This window comes from Tyto alba, unplaced genomic scaffold, assembly GCF_018691265.1.
Source record: "Tyto alba isolate M040663 unplaced genomic scaffold, T.alba_DEE_v4.0 Super-Scaffold_9, whole genome shotgun sequence".
Taxonomy (NCBI): domain Eukaryota; kingdom Metazoa; phylum Chordata; class Aves; order Strigiformes; family Tytonidae; genus Tyto; species Tyto alba.
Window position 1 is genome coordinate 29,371,943 of NW_024881330.1, and position 20,409 is coordinate 29,392,351.

A 20,409-nucleotide genomic window follows, 5' to 3' on the forward strand; every position below is an offset into this window, starting at 1 on the left:
TGCAGAAAATCAAGGTATGACCTATTTCAAAAATAAAAGGGCAAATGTTTTGAATGGAGTAGGAAGGCAGACTGTTGATATGACTTTCAAAATACTTCCTTTTTCTTCAGCAGAATTAATCCTGTCCTGCTACAATCTGGCTTCAACTGTTCACTCTATTTTTAGTTACCGATCTTAGCCAGGTCCTCAAATAGCTCAGAGCTGGTGGTGTTTGTGTCTGATGTAAAACTGATACAGACTTGGCTGGTATTTTCATTCACGTTTCATAATCTTCCCTAGTGCATACATGAAGACAGTGTCTTTGGGAGGAGATACTCGCATGGCTGTGGAGTAGGTCAGACACCCATTGCTTGACACTTATGGTGCTGCTCATGGGACCATAAAGGGATAAGTGAAAACATTTTTATGAAAATGAAGTTACGTATTTACATTTAGCCTCAGAGAGGTGTCACAGTTGGAAAGGTTCAGGAAGCTCTCTCCTGAGATTCCTTAAGGGGAATCTTAGAGTAACCCTAAAGTTGTTATTTGGTTATTAAGTCCTTCACACAATCTTGTGTGCCATGAAGAAGACAGTAAGCATAAGATAGAATTAGTGATTTAATTGGCCCTTTGAGAGAACCATTAGTTCAAAATTAAGTCACTAAAGAGCTTTTCAAACATCATTGCTATAAAGCTTCCTTACATAAAAGAGAAAGAATATGTAAGACCTCGCAGGGAGTTTTTATTGATCAGTCAAATTAAAATGGGCACAGTGGGGAACAAACTACCAACCAAACCTATGAATAAGCCTATTAATATTTCCTTATAAAATACTCATATCTCTAATTGCATTACTTTTTCTTACACTGCTGTATATAAGGAGGATTATTAATACAATTTGAAACATCTGATAAGAGTTAACTTTTGAAACAAGCCTTTTCTTCTTTTCTAGGAAATAATGTATCTTTTCAGGCATTGTAGGATTATAAATTCTCAGATTTAGAAAATTGGAATGTAGTTGTTAATTTTGGTTCTGTGTCTCTGAGAAATGCATTCAGCAATCCATACAATATTCCTGCATTCTTGTTCCTTTAACTTTACGTAGGCATAAAATACTCCAAAATGAAACTGGTTGTTGAATGTAAGTACATTCAGCTTTACCTGTGGAAAAGATGAAACAAGCGTTATGGTAAAATATTAAAGAAAGGAAATGTGATTTTTATGTGGTATCTTTTGTGATCAAGATTTTTGTGTGACTTTGCAACCATGATTATATTTAGGAGTCTCTTGAGTATAAATATAATTGAAATGTCATCAGTGGATTAATTTTGGTAATAGACTACAGTAACATTACAGATAAGTAAAGGGCAGTGGTGAAATACCTTCTTCAGTAGACTATTCCAAAGAAATTTAATTAAGTGGTTTATATGAGATGCCTTTTGGATAGGCTATCAGGGTTGACAGTTCTATAACTAGTCTTCAGAAAAATGTCCTAGGATTTTACTTTAAAACGGTAAATCCTTCTATTTTGAGTCATCCAAATGTTGACAGCCATAGAAATACTGTGTTCTTGAATACAAAGCTGAATGATGCAGTACAGTAGAAAACATTCTGGTTTTAAATATTATTCCAGGTGGGTAACTTTCATTTTGATATTTTAAGGTTAGAAGCTCTTACCTCATGTTCAAAAAATGCATCTTCCAGTGTCTTTTCTCCAGTGCCACTCCCTACACCTTCAAACACAGCCTTGTATTCCTGAAAGCATAGACAACCACCCAATGGAAATAAAGTACTTTTGCATTCTGCGTAGCACAGATACTTTACGTTACTTTATTGATTAATCTACATTAAGTAATCTTCCTGTACAGAAGAATTCACGTGTAGATTACAGTTCTACATAAATCAGAATTTAAAAGCATACAGTCAGCAAAAGAAAGAAAGATCACATTTGTTCTTGTATTTCTTACTGTCATTTCCTACAGCTTAAGTAGATTACTGAAGGCACTAAAAGAGACTTATTGTAGAATGACACATGACCTTTCACTCCTTCAGATAGAGAGCACTGAACTTCTTGTACAAATAGTATCCATCAGAGCCAAAGCTGTAAATGGAGCCAAAACCCTGAACTCTGATCCTCACATGGCTGCTCATTTTATTTCCAGTATTCAGCTGGATTTGATTTATCTGTGTTAACATTGTATCTAAATCCATTAGTCTGATATGCCATCCTGGAATATTCTGCGCAGATATATCTGACTTCATTTCTTGTTATATTTCTGTGTAATTTCCTTCTCTATGTATTTGTTTTGTTTTTCCTGTAAAGTAGCAGTGTAGTATAAATCTAGTACAGTGGTTTGCAAATTCATCTAAATATCCCACCACCACACAAATAGACTAGCTCTGTACCGCATTGCATGGTGACACATGCTTCTAATGTTCTGCTTATACACAGGAAGAGATGTGCATCTCTAGCTTTGTTTCTTCTGTGAAAAAAGCAGTAGGACAGACATCATTTTGCTTTGTGTACCTACCTAAATTATAAAGGTAGTCAGGGTACCACAGTTAATTCATAGAGCAAATGTTGCAGATGATTGATTCGTCTTTAATAACTGTACTAGTTGCATCAATACTAACAACTTCATATACTTCTTTAGTTCAATCAGTGATTCAGAGAAAACTTTTCAGAAGGGTATTTTTATGGTACACTGGCAGTAAATCAGGTTTGCAATCATATGTGACATGAATTGTTTGGTCAGCTCGTTTCAAAATGATTTATGCTTTTCCTGCAAAATCTTGGAGACAGCAGCTGTGATGTGAAACTCAATTTGGGGAGCGTAAATGAAGTAAGGAGAGTTTTGTCTACTAGAATATGATTTGGTCTTATTTAAACATCACTGTAAGAGGATCTTTGTATTTCACTAGATTGATAATGTATCTTATGTCTTCGTATCAAAGGCCTTTGATTCTATATACGTCTTTATGGGATCTTTTGTATCTTCACTGATTTTTTTCTCTCTCAAAAATGCTTTTAACTTATGTGAATACTCTTTAAAATTTTGCTGACATTAGGAGATGTTAAGTATTTGTATTCTGGCTTTTTGTTTTAAGAAATTAGTTTACATACTGCATAGTAATCTGCAACACACTTCACTTGCTCGTAGTCATCCGCATTGGCCAACAGATGTAAGCCTTCTGGATATAGCTTTCCACAGGTTGGGTACAGCTTCTCTCGGTCATCTTTACTCAGCTCAGTTCCAAATGAATTAATGGTGATGATAAAGGCACGTCTGTCTGCCTCAAACTTAATATGGAAAACAAAGAATAAAGAGGTGTCATTAGAGATCTGATTCTTAATTAAGGTAGAGATCTGGGTTTTTTTCAGTAAACTAGACTATGGAATCTTTTGAAAAAAAGTTCACTTCAGAGCATTAGAAACATATTTTAAAAATTGTAAATCCTTACTTGCAAGTACTTGTTAAATTTTAACTAGAGAATCAAACAGTGTTTTGCAAGCACAGCTTTTATTCTGTGATTTTTTGTACTGAAAATATCATCTCTGCTACTTCCTCATTTCCTTGCTTAGTTACCCAGATGTTGACAACAAAAAAAATCTCACACACTATTCTGAGATTATAAAATAACACTCTTAATAATAATACAGGAAAGGACCAAGAATCAATAGTACTGTTCTGGGATAACTTAGAGTCCTGTTGGGAGTAAAGTTTGAATGGAAATTTGGAAGTAAAAAAAAAAGTTTCTGAATGCACATATTTAAAACAATAATTTCATAAGGTAGAGGGGGCTGTTTACTTGGCAAGTTAAAGTTTTCAAGTGTTTCAAATAACAGTTAATTTTTAACACATAGAATCAAAGGCTATATTTCTTCTGCCAGGTTTAGATGCCTGTAATATCTATATTTTCCTTGCAGCAGTAGACTGAAAGTCATTTTAGTGTTTAGATCTTGGGTGGTTCTTTTGTAAAAGGCAAGTTTTCACTTGCCATTCTTACAGAATGAATTAAAAATGTAATGGTAAATAAAAATAATCTTACTCAATTCTGCCTGATTTAAATATGTTCTTTTGGCTTGAGATCTAAATTGACAGTGGTTTTATTTCTTTCCTTTATTACTTTTGTGTTGTAAGAACAGTAGAGCCCTTGCTAATTGCAGGGATTATGCAGGAAAATCTTCCAAGTGAAGCATATACAGTATACATACATTTTAGGCAGCTTGCCAAACTTCTCATGCTGTGAATTTTTGAACTGTTCTAAGCAGGAAGGTACTCTTTTCTGTTGAATAATGAGACTGCAGTTGGAACACAGTTGTACAACTTTAGCAGTTAAACACATATTGGTGGATCCTACTTGTGTGTACTGGAACACACTGTAACAGGGACCCAGCTGCCCTCTGGCACTGACTTAAGAGTAAGGAAAATGAGTAAACAATAGAGAAATAATGAGAAGAAAATAAGTATGCTTGAAAAGATTTCTAGCTAATGAATAACAGGGCCAAATCTCACTTGTCTTATTGATATGAACAGGCACATCAATCCTAGTGAAACTGTTTTGAAAGAACAAATGCTTTGTTTCTTTAACTTGTTAAAACCGTGTAGAATCTAGCTGTTAGATTTGTAATATTTTGTTGGGAAAAAAGCATGCTCAGATGCAACTGCAACTAACACTAGCAGTCTTGGGGCCTACTTCTGGTGGCTTCCAGTTTGAGAAATTTTGCAGGATTGGTCCCATCCCTACAGACTTCTCAATTCATCAAATCGTTGGCACGTGAGGTTCTCCACTGTGAGTCAGGCCACGAGGCAGTTACTTGGTGACTTGGGCTGTTTGATTGCTGCAGGTAGAGGTGGAGGCACAGGGTGACCGTTTCCTAAGCGCATTCATTTCCATATGGGAAACTGAAGTAGCAGGTCTGCTACTTGAGAATTAGCGTGGGGCCCTAATAACAGGCACAGCATGAGCTGCAGTGCAGTCCTGCAGTTTCTTGTCAGATTCAGCGTTAAACATGCAGCGTTTCTTGTCCATGGTGGAAGAGAGATCGTCAATGCTTTTAATGTGGAAGTTTGTCACTGTGACTGATGGTCAAGGAGTTGGAGAGTGAAATACCTCAGCCTCATTCTGATAGGGTCAGATTGGTAGTCTTACATATAAGATTACAGAATAAATAGCAAGTATTCTTTTGAATAATCAAACTTTGGCTTTTTGTGAATTTGACCAGTAGCAATCTGCTATATGTGTATCTCCAGATTATTAAAATGTTATAGAAAAGGAAATCTACAGAAAAATTTATCCTCCTAGCTGATCGACGTTAGACAGGGATTTTAAAGAAGCCTATAATAGACCAAACTGTTACCACTGGTATAAAGAGAGTTTTACAACATTCTTAAACTAATGTTGATAAATCATCTGCCATCAGCATGAATTCCTAGCTAAAAATGAACTTTCCAAAAAATCTGTGGGAAATGTCTTCATGTCTGCCAGCCAATTTCTTGATTTTTAGTTTTCAAAAAAGAATAGTCAGAATACTTAATTTCTGGTCGATTTAACTTGATTAAGAGTATTTTCTTTAGACATAAATTGAAACATTATGGCCTGGTTAAATAAAATATGAAATTGCATTCCCCTTTAGGACACTATTTCTTAAAATGTAATTTAGGCTCATTCTTCTTTCAGGGGTGAGCTGTCAGGGTTATTAGCTCTCTCCTGTAATGCAAGCTTTTAGTGTGATGTCATCAGAGCTCAATGAATTCTGTTCAGCTTCCAGGGTGTACATTTTGCTTATCCAGAAAAAAAGACTCCTGGAGCAAATGGGTGATCTGGCTCTCAAACTCTGCAAAGAATTGTGATAAAAAAAAAAAAAAAAAAAAAAAAAAAAGACCTGAATGCTGAGAACTCAATTTTAAGAATTTCTCCATCTTTTATTACAATAATGGATATAAAAATGCCGTTTTCACTGTGCTGTAGATATGCTTTGGGGAGGAGGACATTAGGAATTTTCTGAGTATGTCATGGAAAAAATAAATATTAAACATTTCTGAGCTGAGACAAAAATAAAACATGGAATGTTGGACTTTTCTGTATGACACCTGTTCCAAAGATCATTCAAATATAATTTCAACCATTAATTTTAATAGGAGGTTGAACATAATAGTGCCAGGAAGCTTAAAGATTATTGATTAGTAAATATACACTGATGCCAGACCTTAGATATCCCAAATTTAATTTTGAGCTAGGAGGTGTAAGAATAATTCACTTGTTTAGTTTTTCTCCATAATTCAGAAAAATACAAAGGGGAAAGAGTTTGAGATTAGTGAACCATTTATTCTGTTCTGCTCTCTGTTATAGAAAAATATTAACTGAGGCTAGCTCCTCTCTGGTAATGGACTAGCTGCTTCTCTAGTCAAGAGGTAAAAGTCATCTTAGGATAAAGTCTTCATTATATCTTAGAAAAATAGTTATTATTCAGAGAAGAAGCAAACATTTGACAGATAAATTTACAAATAGAGAAGGAGCAGGAAAAACTAAGTAACCTAGTTATGAAAACATTGTGGAATACTTTCATGTACAAAGACTGAATTTTTCTTACCTCAAGAATAGGTCTCATTATTTCTGCTGTAGTACCACCTTGTTTTTCACAAAATTTATAAAATGCTTCAAGATAAGACTACATGAAAGAAGAACACAAATATTTTAAATGCTACTTTAGACCTAGGCCAGTGCAGCACATAGTCATGAACCTAATTTTTAAATACTTTCATCAACTTCGATAATTCTATCTATGAATTGAAATCCAAGTATGTGCTTAATTACTTTCCTGGATTGAAAGTTGAAGCATTAAAATGCAGACGTCTTGTTATTACAGTGTGGATTTAAATGTTTTCAAAAATTGTTATAGGACAAATACTGTATTGTCTTTGCTCTCTAAAGAAGGAACCTCTTCAGCTCCATTGAGCTTTCACTGCATAATAAGCAGATGACTGAAGAAACTCTGCATTTGTAGTGTGGAGGAGGGGATTTGGGAATATGCCATGGCTGTTGGGCCAGCACTATGAGGATACACAAACTAATCCCTACTGCTCTACCCTAAACCCTGGATTAGGACAGAACAGCGAACAAAGCTTCTGTAATACTGGTCTGCAGAGCCCACTGGTCTATTAAGGATTCTGGCCTTCGCACTCATTTCAACATACCTGTGCAGGAAGGACCCTAAATATCTCAGAGATGCTGTTCCCCCTGGTTCTCCCTCCCCCAGAACACTGTTTTAGGGAACATTTATGTTTTCAAATGCATTTGGTACAACTTCACACAATCTTGTTAAAAGAAGCTGTCACTAACTATGCAATTAAGTGAATTTTAAGTAGAGACATCTCAAGGGGGATCTGCTACATGGGATTATTCATTAGGTTCTGTATAGTGCTATCTGATAATAGATCTGAAACATAATTGATCACATTGACAGCTAAAGCAGAGGAGAAAGGATATATTAATAATTTAGAAGTGATTGCAGAATGATCCCCCTGATACTTAGAAGAGTGAGGAGAAAAACACAAAAAAATAGATTTAATAAGTGTAAATATATGGTCATCCACACAGGGTATAAGAATCAAATCTGTATGTTATCAAATAGAAAAAATGTGTCTAGTTTAGTAGTACTGTGAATGAAAATACTTAGGCATAACTGATGTTGTTTTAAACAAGAGCAAGTAGCAGAATATTTAAGAACCAAATATTGACTTGGGAATTTATAAATATAATTTGTAAGACAAACAGAATAATTTTTTTCTTTCTGCCTAGTGAGATCAGATCACTGTAAGAACACTTCCTGCAGTCTGGGGCATCCACTATGAAAGAAAGATAACAAAGAATTTGGAAAGAATATGTCAGGAGGAACCATTAATGGAATGAAATATGTATAGCCTGTAAAGACACCATCCTAAGAGTACTGACCTGTGTGCTAATACTTGTAAAGTACTTGTAAAAATGTGAGGCATGTGTTAGATGCATACCTTTACAGCAGTGTGCTATAGCAGTGCTAAAGAAGAAAATTATACAAAACCGTTAAGTAAAAAAAATGTTAGCTAGACTCAAAGCAATTAGACCTTTTCAATTCACATCTACCTTTTATAAATAAAAATAAATGTTAGCCAAAACCACTTAGGAGCTAACACTTCTGTGGCATTTGGTGGATAACTGAGGTATTCATAAACAAATGGATCTGGATATTCTCTTGACATCGAAAGCTTTCTCATTAACGAGATATTAAATTAGAATTTGGAGGCAGACCTAAAATTTGAAAACTCTCCAAACAGTGGAATAGAAATGAAAGGAGCTAGATTTGATTCCTAGGCTTGTCATCAACCAGGTGACCTTAGACAGATTGATTTATCTCACCATGCTTCTGTTTCCCCATCCATAAAACAGGGTTAATGATAGTAACCTCATTTTCTGAGACATTTTGAAAAACCCCAGGTAGTACAGTTATGTTGCAAGAACTTGCCTTGTACAGTTTGTTGCGCATGATTTCAATGTTCATTTCATCCAGGTCATTTTCAGACAAGCAGTCTTGAAAGAAAGCAGCTGAAAGCAGAGTTTATTATATTGCAGTATAAATCTACATGCTGATAATATACTTCTCTTGTCTATTGCCATTCACCAGTCTGTGAGCAAGGATTTGAGGTTTCTGTTGTACAAGAAAGAGTGATATAACAGAGAGGAAGAGAAATCCTCTTGATTTTCCCCTTATCCTACTACTGCCTCACTTTTAATGAGAATCTGCTGTGAGGGAAATCAATCAGTGCCACAGCCAGAGTCCACATCTTCAGAGAGAATCAGATGAGAAATGCTAATGAAAGCCTTAATCTTCTCTGAAGTATATGGTTTGGGCATTAGGGAGATTTTCTAGTGAGGAACATGAAAGATAATTTTTGTCTTAAATCGTGCAGGTACACTACAACTGTTAAGGAGAATCTGCTTTCTTGTTTTCTCTCTTCCTCTTTGGGTATGTCTTTAGTAGGGTAAAGGCAACAGGTTGCAACTAGTAGGGGACACAAGCTTTGACCTTGACCATATGTGCTTCCAGATCCTCTGCAGAACTGGCTAAAGAGCAGCGTTTTGAACAGGGAGGCAGAGTATGAAGTTAATTTGTGCATCTGGACTGCTTAAAAATACTGTGTTCATAACTGACAAAACTATGCCAATCCCTCACTGTTCCTAAGCTATGCCAGTGGGGCAGGCCAGTGCTGCATGATAGAGAGTGTTGTCTCAGACAGTGGCAACAGGAGATGGTGTTTAGAGAGAGCATGTGAGCCTGCCTGTCTTCGCTGGTCTTCTCCCTTCCTACTCTTCCAGCATCCAGATTTTGAATGAAGAACATTAGAGGGTGTTGCCCTGACAGTTCCATTTAGTACCTCTTCGGAGATCCATTGCTTGTTAATTTGTCCCAACTTTTTAAAGGTCTGATAGTATTCTCTGCTTTTACAAACTTGTTTAGCAAAAAAATTTCCAGAAATTTACTACCAGCTGTGTAAAAAGGGTGTTCTATTTTATCTGTTTTAAAACTAGATGGGATTTGGTCTTCTAAAGGATTTGGTAAGCAATAGTTCATAGATCACTGTGGACAAACTGCTGCCCTCACAACTTGGTAAACATTGTCCATATCTCTCTTCTGCCTTGTCCTCTCCAGACTGGAGTCCTGCCTTTTTAGTCTGTCTGCACATGGCAGCGCTGTCCCCGTGTTCATTTTAGCTGTAAATGTTTCTTTCTTTTCTGTTTGTTTCCTAATGCCTGGATCAGTAATTATATATGTATTAATCAATAATAAATCAAGTTTATTTTCCCCAAGTTGAGTCTCTTTGCTTGCAACAGTACTAGTGATCTCAGTAAGTGATCTCAGCCCACAGGCTCCATTTTTCCTGTTTTTCTCCCTGCACTGTGCTGGGAGCAGAGGGTGAGCAAGTGTCTGGGTGGGAGTTTGGTTTCTTTCTGGGGCCAACCCACCACACATTGAGGAGCAGAACCCAAAACCTCTCACAGTACTGAAGACGAGGGCACACAGCAGTTTCATAGATGTTCAAATCCGTCCAGTTCCATCTTATTCTCAGTACCCTTCCCAGCACTGCCCCACAGCTGGTTAGTTTTCATTGATGCTGGGTGCTACAGCACATTGGGCAGTTTCATCCCAATTTCAGAATGTGACATTCCCAACCTATTGGAATGCGACATTCCCAACTCTATTTTGCTTTTAGATCTAGTGCTTCAAAATAGGGATTTTCTTTGTGTTTGAATCATGCTGAAATCCCAAGAGGGAATCTAGGTTCTACCACAACATCTAATATTTATTAGTAAGTGTCTGTTTCTTAATCCTTAGTGAAGGATAGGCAAGATTTCATCTTACATTTTTTAATTACAGATGCAGTCGTCAAAATAAAAATCTTGATGCTCTAAATCAGTGCCTACTTTGGATATAAAAGATATCTATTGCACTTCTTAAGTAGCATGTTTTCTTTGTTTCTACTACCCAAGGTTAATATAGAAGCTGTTAATAAATGTTAATAGAAAATGTCCTGAACACCACTTCAGAAGTGCTTGATGCACACTTCATGTTTTGTGTTACCAAAACACAGCATACCCAGTGGAAAACATGCTACTCCCTATGAGGTATTCTTAAGAATACGGGATGAATGGTTTCAAGAAGCAAGTAAGAAATAATTTAGTCTTCCTACCTAATGGCGTGTCAACCAAAATTGCATTGAACAGTTCAGTGGGATTTGAGGCAATGCTGACTGCTTCCATTTGCTCAAAGCTCCCCAGTGGATGGCACTTGGGAACAAGTTCAGCTATGGGCCGCTGATGTAAAGTGCCAGTTATTAAAAGAATTACATTGTCAATCATATAGCTGTATCTGTATTTGAAAGAAAAAGGAAAAGAAATTTATCTTTATAATGAATTGTCCTTTGAAAAATAGAAAACGCAGATTTTTGAAAATTAGTAATAATACTAAAGTCAGAAATGACCACAGTACTTGCACATCTGTACAATCACTCTGTATCAATATCTCATCAAAACAAACAGAAGGTTTTGAATAGCAAACAGGTAACACAGTGCTAGTTTTAAACCACATGACTCATTTGGAAAAGAGACACTCTTAAAGAAGGGGGAGACTGAAACGTGTGTATAATAAGCATAACAGCTGTGAAAAGTAGATTTGCAATAACAAGTGACAATGACTGGTATAAGAACATAAATCACCTGAGCTAGCAGCTTCTCTAGTTTGGGATTTTGTTAATTCATATAGACCATCTGGACAGAGAAGAAATGTATGGGAATCTCGGCACTAAAGCTGCAGAGTTCATGCAGATGGACCAATCTTAGGGATTACTTCTCACTCAGCTCTAAACATCCTCCCATGAGGAAACTAAGAACAGATACAGATTTCTTCTTTATTACTATAAGTTTTATCTTCAGTAGAAGTTTTCTATCAGCTTCTTACTAGTTTTGCTGTCAGAGAGTCTGATAATAGTTTTGTCAGTGACTTGGAAATGGGAAGGCTATTCCTTGGGATGCTTGTAACAAAGATGCCAGTCTTCATCTTGCATTTTTGAGTCAGAACACAGAGACATATAGAAATTAGTATGATCTCACACAAAACCTGAGAGGGGGCTCAAGGATCTAGTGAAATGTAGTTCAGTGATTTAGTAATTGTGTTAATTATCTTAAAGCAGTGTCTCCATTATTAGAACAACAGTGTGCAGAGTTTGTGCATACACTTGTATACATGCATGTCAATCAGTGTGAGAGAAAAGCTGACATAATTTTGATATTTTCACTTTAATTTCCCTGAAGCAAAATGTAAACATTGTATGCCTACAAGTTACAGCTGTCCTAGTGCAGCCTTTAAGATCCTGTTGATGTATTAGCCTAAAACTGATCGGCTACACTTGACCAAAAAATACCAAAATACCCACAAAAATAATGATACTTCATTTAGCTGTTAGGATAAAAATACTCCCTGAAAGTAAGCTGAACAGTTTAGTTTTCTTGTTACAATATATTAAAAAGGTAAGATCAAGGGGAGTAAACAGGTAAAATATCCTGCTAACATTTCATTAATCCATGTTGTTATACTGTTATAAAGCATATTCCTGTTCTTAAAGTTGTTTAAGCCATTCATTTACAAGTTTTATCTGTTTATGATTGTACTGAGATCAGAACTTCATCTGACATCAAACAGCACTTGTACTTTTAAAAAAAGCTACTTGGATCTAAGTATCTTGCAACATGCAACACAAAGGTCTTCTGTTTTTAATGTTCAAATGGTATAAAATATGTTAGATGTATGATGTGTTGTCTTTCCCCCTTTAAAAAAAGTCTCAAAATTGCCACATGCCTAGAAATTAAATCACTGTCCTGTACAGCATGAAATTGCTAATCTTGCATGAGTCACCCTCTCAAGCTTAAGTTTTACAAGTTCTCTGACTTAAATGATGTTTGAAAACGATAACCTTTTTTCTCAATCTCTACCACCTCTCCTGCCATTGTACAAAGAAAAAATCTGCTTGTGTTTTTTGAAACAAGTATTTGCAAAGACTACATCTTTTCATGTATATATATTTCAGAATTAATATTAGTAAATAAAGTATGTAAATGTTGCAGTCTCAAAGTCAGTTTGCTGGTTTTGAAACTTAGTAGAAATTCCAGTACAATGCATTTATACTGTTTTAACTTGTAACTGCTTTTTTTTTGAGACTGTGTGGTAAACTATGTGGTAATATTACTTACGTGATAAAATTCAGAAAAGTGGCAAGTGGTTCAAAAGCATGGTTTCTAAAGTAGTGAAATTCTGTGAGTAGTTTTGCTTTCAGTTTATCATCGATGGTGGAAATAGTGAGAGGGCCAGTTTCATTAGCCAAGAAGTTGCCATAGTCTGTAGTCTGTAGATGTAACTTCAGATCTGGAATTAGAGTCAGGAAAAATCAGAGAATAAACTGTCATTATATTCTCTACAAACCAAATTAAAAAAAATGTTAAATGTTAATTTCTAACATATTTTCATGTTAAGCATCTGATCATACTCTATTGAAAAGTTTTTGGCATAGATTTAATATAGAGTAAATGCATAATTAATGCAAATTTGTACTGCCTTCTACTAGTAAGACTTACTGCATGACACAGGAAAGTGCAAACAAGTTATGCCTTTGTCAGAAGTTTCACCAGCAGCTTTCATTTCCAGCCACACCAGGCAGAGTGTAGATTACTGCTCTCCCTAGCCCCTTCTCCGTCAGGTTTGTTCAATGTTTCAATTTCATTGATTTGCACCACTGTCATACATCGGTTGTTTTGTGTCCTGCACTCTGATGGACTTTTATGCATCCATAGGAATCATCCTTTAACTATGTTAAGATTTTCAATTTTCATATAAAACATTTAAATCTCAGGTAAGACTATAACCTTATGTTATCAGTCTGTCTGAAGAAGAGGAAAGAACACATATTGCCTGGTTCAGATTCTGGGCTCCAAATGGCTTCTGCAGTGGAGCACTTGAAAGGGCAGAGTTACACTCTCTTGGCATTTCTGGTTTGGCTTTGATTTATGGCTGAAACTATGAGATCCTAAGGAGCCCTTCTAGAAACTTGGGTTATCATGACATATTCTGTCTGAGCTCCCAACCCTGGTAACTGAGGAAAATTAGTTGATTAGACAACAAAGTTGAAAGAAGCTTTCATAACATCAGAGAACTTGTTTGACACATTTCCTCTGCTAGACATTTTCCACCATGAGGCAAAAATAAGAACTTGAATCAGTTCTTAGTGTTCAAAGCAGTTTAACATTTCCTTTTAGAAAAGCCTCTGCTATATTATGTTCAAATGCTATATTAAAGCTCCTGTAAATTATAGATTGTGATAATGTTATATGATTTGGGCATTCATAATGATTAGATTTCCAGATAAAATCTGAAGTGATATTTAGGGAAAAGGACAGCAACTTTCCCACTGACTGAAGTATGTACCTATAAAAGAAGTTAATATGCAGTTAGTGAGTTGTGGATTTACCAGCATAGTAGATACTCTTTCGTATTTCCCCATGTGTATACTTTCTTAGTATGCAATAATGTTGCCTATACTGAGACTTAAAGCAAAAGAACCTGTATGTTGCACATTCAAACTCCTAGATCTAGCCCTCTAGCTTACTGAGACAGATAACCCTCAGAGTTTTCTATGCAGGTTGGCTGCCACTCAAGCACATTTTAGCAATTACAGAATCACAGAATCATATAATGGTTTGGGTTGGAAGAGACATGCAAAATGCATTTCAGACACAGTGGTTTTCAGGGGTTTACTACTTAAATCAGACTGCAAAACCCAAATATCAGACCCAAGTACTGACCATTCTGAAATGTGTTTCACATCATTATGAGATGAACAGAAACCAAAACCACTGATTGAAAGTAGTTTGACAAGACTGTTACCTTGCTCACTTCTCTGATTGACTGAGTGGCTTCAGACACTATGCCCCGAGGTAAGGCATGAAATATATCAGCTATGACACACTGAAAAGCCCTACATGGCTCTCAAAAGCTATGGAGGAAATACTATGCCCAGAAATATATATGACCATCAGTTACACAGCCTCCTTTACAGAAGTATTTCTTCTAACTGATCTAATAAATGCCAGCGTGCATACTGTATGTAAGAAACAATATTCAACCCTATCTCATGGCCTTGGCCAAAACAATTGAGAAAATAGTTATTCACAAGCTCAATACCATATAATATCAATCAGGAATGGCATAATCAGAGTTTGCACCGTGACCAAGTTCAGTGCAGCTCAGAAACTGCTCTGCTGGTCTTAAATTATAGTCTTCTCATTGCTGTTGTCATAAATAAAACCTGGGGATTAACGCAGTCAGACACTTGTACTAGTACCATGACCTGATGACATGGCAGAAGTAGATGTCTAAGCATTACAGGGGCCTCAAACATTTCTGTTCACTAAAACTTTTTGGTGATGGTAGCTGTTCCTTTTCTGATGGGCTCTTGGAGACCAATGTAAGACCCTGGCCTTTTCAGCATGTCAATATCCCTAGGAAGGAAAATTCCTGTGTTTCAGCTGTCAATATTGTTGCCATCCATCTGCATTGTGTATTTCCTCATATAATTTTATACATGAAAATCATATGCAAGAAATGTATGACTTTAAATAATATTCACAACTGAACAGCAACCAAACACAATTAACAGTATGTCTAAAGGATATTAATGTGCAGAGGCAGACTAGTTTAAGATGAATGCAGTTAAGACAGGAACGATGCTGATCAGCAAGAAGTATTGAATGTATTGAACAAAGCGTTAGCCTGGTCTCTCAGCATCAAGCACATGCCATCTTGCCTGACTCCTCACTTTGATAGCCAACTGCCCCCAGTTTTCAGTTACACTGTTCTTTCAGCCACCATGTGCTGGCATGTCCTGGCTCTGGCAAGTCAAGTGAACTTATTTCAGTGATGGTGGAAACAGAGGTGGGCTGCTTGTCCTTCTATGACCTAGTCTCCCCTCTAGAGAGCAGTAGTCTTTCCATCACACAAAGGAGCAAGGAAAGAATAAAACACTTAATTTAACCACCACCACCACCCCCCCGCCCCATATTCTACTTCAAAGACTGTCAGCTGGATTCCTCTGGGTATCCCATTTCCCTGAAACAGATGATGACATAGGGTCAAACTAGTAACATGCCGTGTTGCAGAGGGATTCAGCCAGTGTTGCAGCCTACAAGGTAGCTCCATGGAAAGTACAGCAGTTCAGAAAAGCCCAAAAGGATTTCTTAGTTAAGCTGAAGGCCTCTTCTCTTCTCTGTGTGGCCCTGAACTGAGAGGACACAGTGGTATCGTAAGCAATTAACATCCTCCTTTTTTTCTTTCCCTCTCACTGTTATACTTTGTGGTTATCAAGCAGATGTAAAGCACTAACCTACAGCTCTTCTTGTGGTTCTTCTGTACTGACATTATGTCTTCCCCTCTAGAGATATCAAAACCACTTTAAAATTAAAAGATCTTTTTGATTCTATTTATGGGTTATTTGGGGTGGGTTTCACTTTGTTTCTGCTTGTTTGTTTTAGCATATTTATAATATTTTTAACTTAGGTCAGTTTTTGTGGTGGTGTTATGCCACAGAATGAAGTATGGGGTAAATTTATTACCTTTTGATGTGAAGATGTGAACTGAAGGCACTATTGGACAAGCACAATAATACCACAGTACAAATCCACATGCTGGATCTTTTAATTGGAAACAAAATACAATGTATGCATAAAGCTTCATTTTTTTCTTTAGAGGTAAGGGTCTGTGGTTTTGGTGTACCACACACTTGTGGTACAAGTTCAATATTGCAGCATCCTGTATGTACAGAGAGATGTGCATTTAGCATCATGTACAAAGCCAATACTTCCCATATTTTCATTATAAGTAATACATTTTGTAGATAACTGGTGGGAATCTGTTAGCTGTCTAAAAGAAGTAGAAAATGTTATGAAGGAGAGATAGATGTAGTTGGATAGAAAAAAAAGGGAAGTGATAATGGGTGGCAGAGATGTACTTGTAGGCGGGTTGATGAAGTCTGCTGCTTCTGTTGCTGAAATAATTTGCATTCTAAAATTGAATGAACATTAGAAAGAAGAAGGTTCAAAAATAAAAAAGTCATTGTTTTTTCTACTAGAAATCTTTCTTAGAAAGGGATTTTATCTCTCTATTGTAATTTGTCCATCTGTTGTGTGCTCTTAATAATGTTGAAGGTTTATATATCTCAGAAATGTTTGAAAAATGCTTTCTGGATGTAAATAACTTTCTTGTAGCATGACTTAAAATTTAGATAGTTTGCTTAATTATTCTTAACATGAGGAAGTATTCTTATGGAAGGATGAGGGAAATCCTTTTTTCTTGAATGTTTTCAAAAACATTTAAACCTATATATTTTCATCTTATTCAGAAGTAACCAGGACGTTTTTTTTTTAATTCATGGAACCTTTGATGACATAATTTATTGTGCTTCTCTGCAGAGTCAAGTGAAGTAAGAGCAAGGTTTAATAATTCCATCATTCTGTCCTTTGTGTCTTTCATGGATGTTTGAAGCTCTATTAGCTTTTCCTGAAGTCTGTATTCATGGAGAAGGACTATTTGTCTTAAATAATTACATACAGTATCAAGAGTTTCTGTAGAGTCTTTAAGTTGCATAGATCACAACTGCTAGTACAAATAGGCTTCAGAAACTTGGTTTTGTCTAGCTGACATAAAGTTCAGTTCTCAGAGTAGGTATGTACACATGTTCTGTGTGCCTAAATTGACATTCTATGAAATGGAGAGCTGATAGAGCCCTCCAGCTTCTCAGCTGAAGTAGGTGCATTCACTTGGTCAGCTGAATAGTCTCTAGATCCCATTGACTGTACTGACAATCTCTTCTTTAACTATGAGAGGAAGTTCATTCTGCAGACAGGTAAATACCTACGTGTATCTATTTAGATGTAGTTGTTTTAATCTGCAACGTGAATGGCAAGCAACCTTCCCAGACTTATGTTGTTACTATATTAATCATTCTGACAGCCTTAAAACTCCACTGTATAGGGGAATCATCAGGTTCTGCAATTCTCATTTCCCCAAATCTACTGCTACGTACACAAAGCAAACAATGCTTAAAACAGAGTAAGCTTATTATTTCTCCTTGTTCCTTTTTCAAATTAATCTAATAGACTGCATGTTATAGAAATTATTTCAGTGTACAATCATAGCTTTTATTTTGAAGTCCAGGAAAGAAACTTTATGTTCCTTTAGGAAGGTGTTTTTTGTCTATTGCATTATTTTCCTGCCAAGTGTCTAGAGGTAGGTATGTCATATGATTCTTTGTACAAGTCTGTCTTCATCAGGCTGTGACCAGTCTTGGCCACAGAAAGCTGTTTTGGAAACTAGCGTGTGTTCTCTTTATTACTGTGGCAAAGTCACCTTGAAACAGCTTTTTTTTTTAAGAAAAAAAATCTTGAGAATAGTTCAGTTTTATTTTTGTGAAGTCTAGTTTTCTCTTCCCAGTAAGTAGAATGTCCCCTACTGCCCTAAAACTCATGAAGTAATAAAGTACTAAAATTATCTTTTATAGAGAAACACAGATCCAAATGTTAAGCTTTTAATAAGATTTTGAGAACTATTTTATCCAGCTGAAATGATGTGAAACTTCTATACTTGAACAGTTCTTCAGCATGGTTAAAATCTGTGAGAAGGTTACCAGTCTCTATGGATAAGATGTCCAAACCTTATCTGTAAACTACAGAATACCGTCATCTGGATTGCTTTGCAAATCAGTCTGTACGATCCTAGGGTAATTTCTATGGAGAGCTATTAACATAAATATGAGAACAGTTCTTCATAGGATATCAGGGTCATCTCTGGTTTTTAAGATAAGCTCTCAATATTTCAGACTCTTACATTCCCTTCTTCACAGGTCTAAGCAACAGTATTTCTTCCTAAATAAAATAAACCATCAGACTTACCTTCCAGTGTCTCGCACTGTGCTAAATTGACATAGTCTGCACTTGTCAAGATCCCAGCTTTGAACCCTCGGACCAGACCTTCCAAGTAGCCATGGTCCACATTGAAGTAAAATTCTGAGTGTCCCGGCATGGAGAAAAGGAGATTTAATCTCACTGCTGGGTACTTGAAGGTACTAAATATCTGCCATCAACTGTTTTCCTCCTCTTTGGAAGGAGTGACAAACAATCACTGATTTCCTGCCAGCCTGTGATTGTGTTTTACCAACTGGTTTCTTCCTGTTTCCTGCTCCTAGTGTAGTTCCAGTATAGTTGATGCTTACACAACAGACAGACAGCAAATCCAATTCCCTTCTGTCAGATTCAGAAAATTAACCCATTATTGTTGAAAGAGAAGCCAAAAAGGAAGTACAAGATTTAACCATTGCTTACAAAAATGCTCTATACTGATTGTAGAATGAGAAAGCATTGCAAAGGTTGATAGCATTTTTGCATTTCTTAAATGTACTATAAACAGGAAGTTATCTGTGAATACATACTGAAAAAATATTTCAGCACTAAAGTGGTGGTCTGTGTTAGAACATAGCCTGTTCAAGGAACTTAGATTTTTTTTAGTGTCTCTGTATACTTTTTGGTTTTTAACATTTTGATTGCTGGAAATTTTCTGCTGCTCATCTCTATCAGTTAATATGTATATGAATTATAAGATCCTTCTAATAATTACAGTGAACATTAGATCATGCCCATAGGTGAAAGGTCTTTGAAAGGTTTGGCTTCCATTAACCTTTAAAGTGAGTATCCAGAATTCACCGCAAAACTATAATTTGTCCCAGTTCCAATCAAAATACTCTGACTGTATTAACTAAGATGTGGAAAAAACTCATATTTTTCCTCCTACAAAATAAAGATTATAAAAATAAGGGTCTTGATTTCAATAATGCAAATTAAGAGCCTTTTTAGACTTTCTGATTTTGATTCAATTGAAACTCAAAACTGCTAAATCTATCCATGCCTTTCATACTAAACTGTTACGTCTGCTGCTTTTCAGATTTAGGTGCCCCAAAGCTGACAGTTCGAAGTGGCTATGCTTCTGTCATGAAAACAAGAAGTCCTTTTTCTCCCTAAATTCACTAGCATATGCAATACGTCTGTAAGCTTTGCTGGAAGGGAAAGACTTATTGCACACTAGGTGATATTTAGGTATGTAGTTATCTGGAGCTTGACAGTGTTGCAGTGAGGTGTCTGAAGACTGCTGCATGGTTGGTGGGTTAACACCAGCAACAGAAACTACAACAGCTCTCTGCCATCCTCATCTCAACACTTAGACTCAGCTTTCAGTGCTTTCACTATGTTTTGTGTATTCTGTCAGCTGAAGACATGCGGCTTGGCTTTTCTTTTGACCCCTTGTGCTGAAATGTGGCTACAGCGAGAGCTGTGAGTCGGCAGCCACAGGGACAAGGCTGTGACTGTCAGACTTTCTCCCCTACACTGGGAGCTGAGAGAGTGGTGGCAGCTTGGGACTCACCAGGTGATTCCTGTCTGTACTGCCTTGCTCCTGGCACAGCGAGGCTCTGCCGGCCATACAAAGAGTCACGAAGTGCCTGAATGTTTGCTGCCCAAGCAGCCACCCTCTACCTCCTCTAAGAAGGTCACTAGTTCTCTGGATTCTTGGCTGGCTGGCCAGGAGCCTCCAATAGGCAAGTGGCCACAAGCCACCTGGCAGGCCAGGCTAAGGCAAAGGAGTAATACTAATACACCTTGAGGGTCAAATTAAAAGTGTCTTGGCTGGTTATTACCATGCCTGTAACCAACTGTAGGGGAAATAGTAACAGCATTTAGACATTTTAAAAAATCACATGCTCAGATATGCAAACTGTAATTAGTTGAGAGTTCAAATGGTGC

The 20,409-nt window shown here is 36.6% G+C and overlaps 1 protein-coding gene across 1 annotated transcript; it reads right to left on the reverse strand.

Moving 5' to 3' along the window:
• Positions 1-699: 699 nt before the first annotated feature.
• ATP6V0D2 (ATPase H+ transporting V0 subunit d2) lies at positions 700-18,752 on the reverse strand. The gene is made up of 8 exons (XM_009967804.3): positions 18,511-18,752; positions 12,766-12,937; positions 10,710-10,888; positions 8,486-8,565; positions 6,575-6,652; positions 3,104-3,280; positions 1,657-1,734; positions 700-1,140 (listed from the first exon to the last, which is right to left on the reverse strand). The coding sequence occupies exons 1-8, from the start codon at positions 18,638-18,640 to the stop codon at positions 979-981; spliced, it is 1,056 nt and encodes a 351-aa protein (XP_009966106.1). The 5' UTR covers positions 18,641-18,752; the 3' UTR covers positions 700-978.
• Positions 18,753-20,409: the final 1,657 nt, after the last annotated feature.

Bases quoted from the DNA above. Each gene is read 5' to 3' on its own strand.
- ATP6V0D2 (XM_009967804.3), bottom strand. From the start codon at position 18,640: ATGCCGGGACACTCAGAATTTTACTTCAATGTGGACCATGGCTACTTG. The intron at 1,735-3,103 runs GTATGTAAACTA...CTATGCTTTCAG, and splicing joins GTGTTGCAGATTACTATGCA to GAATACAAGGCTGTGTTTGA. The intron at 1,141-1,656 runs GTAAGAGCTTCT...TCTTTTCCACAG, and splicing joins ATGCATTTTTTGAACATGAG to GTAAAGCTGAATGTACTTAC.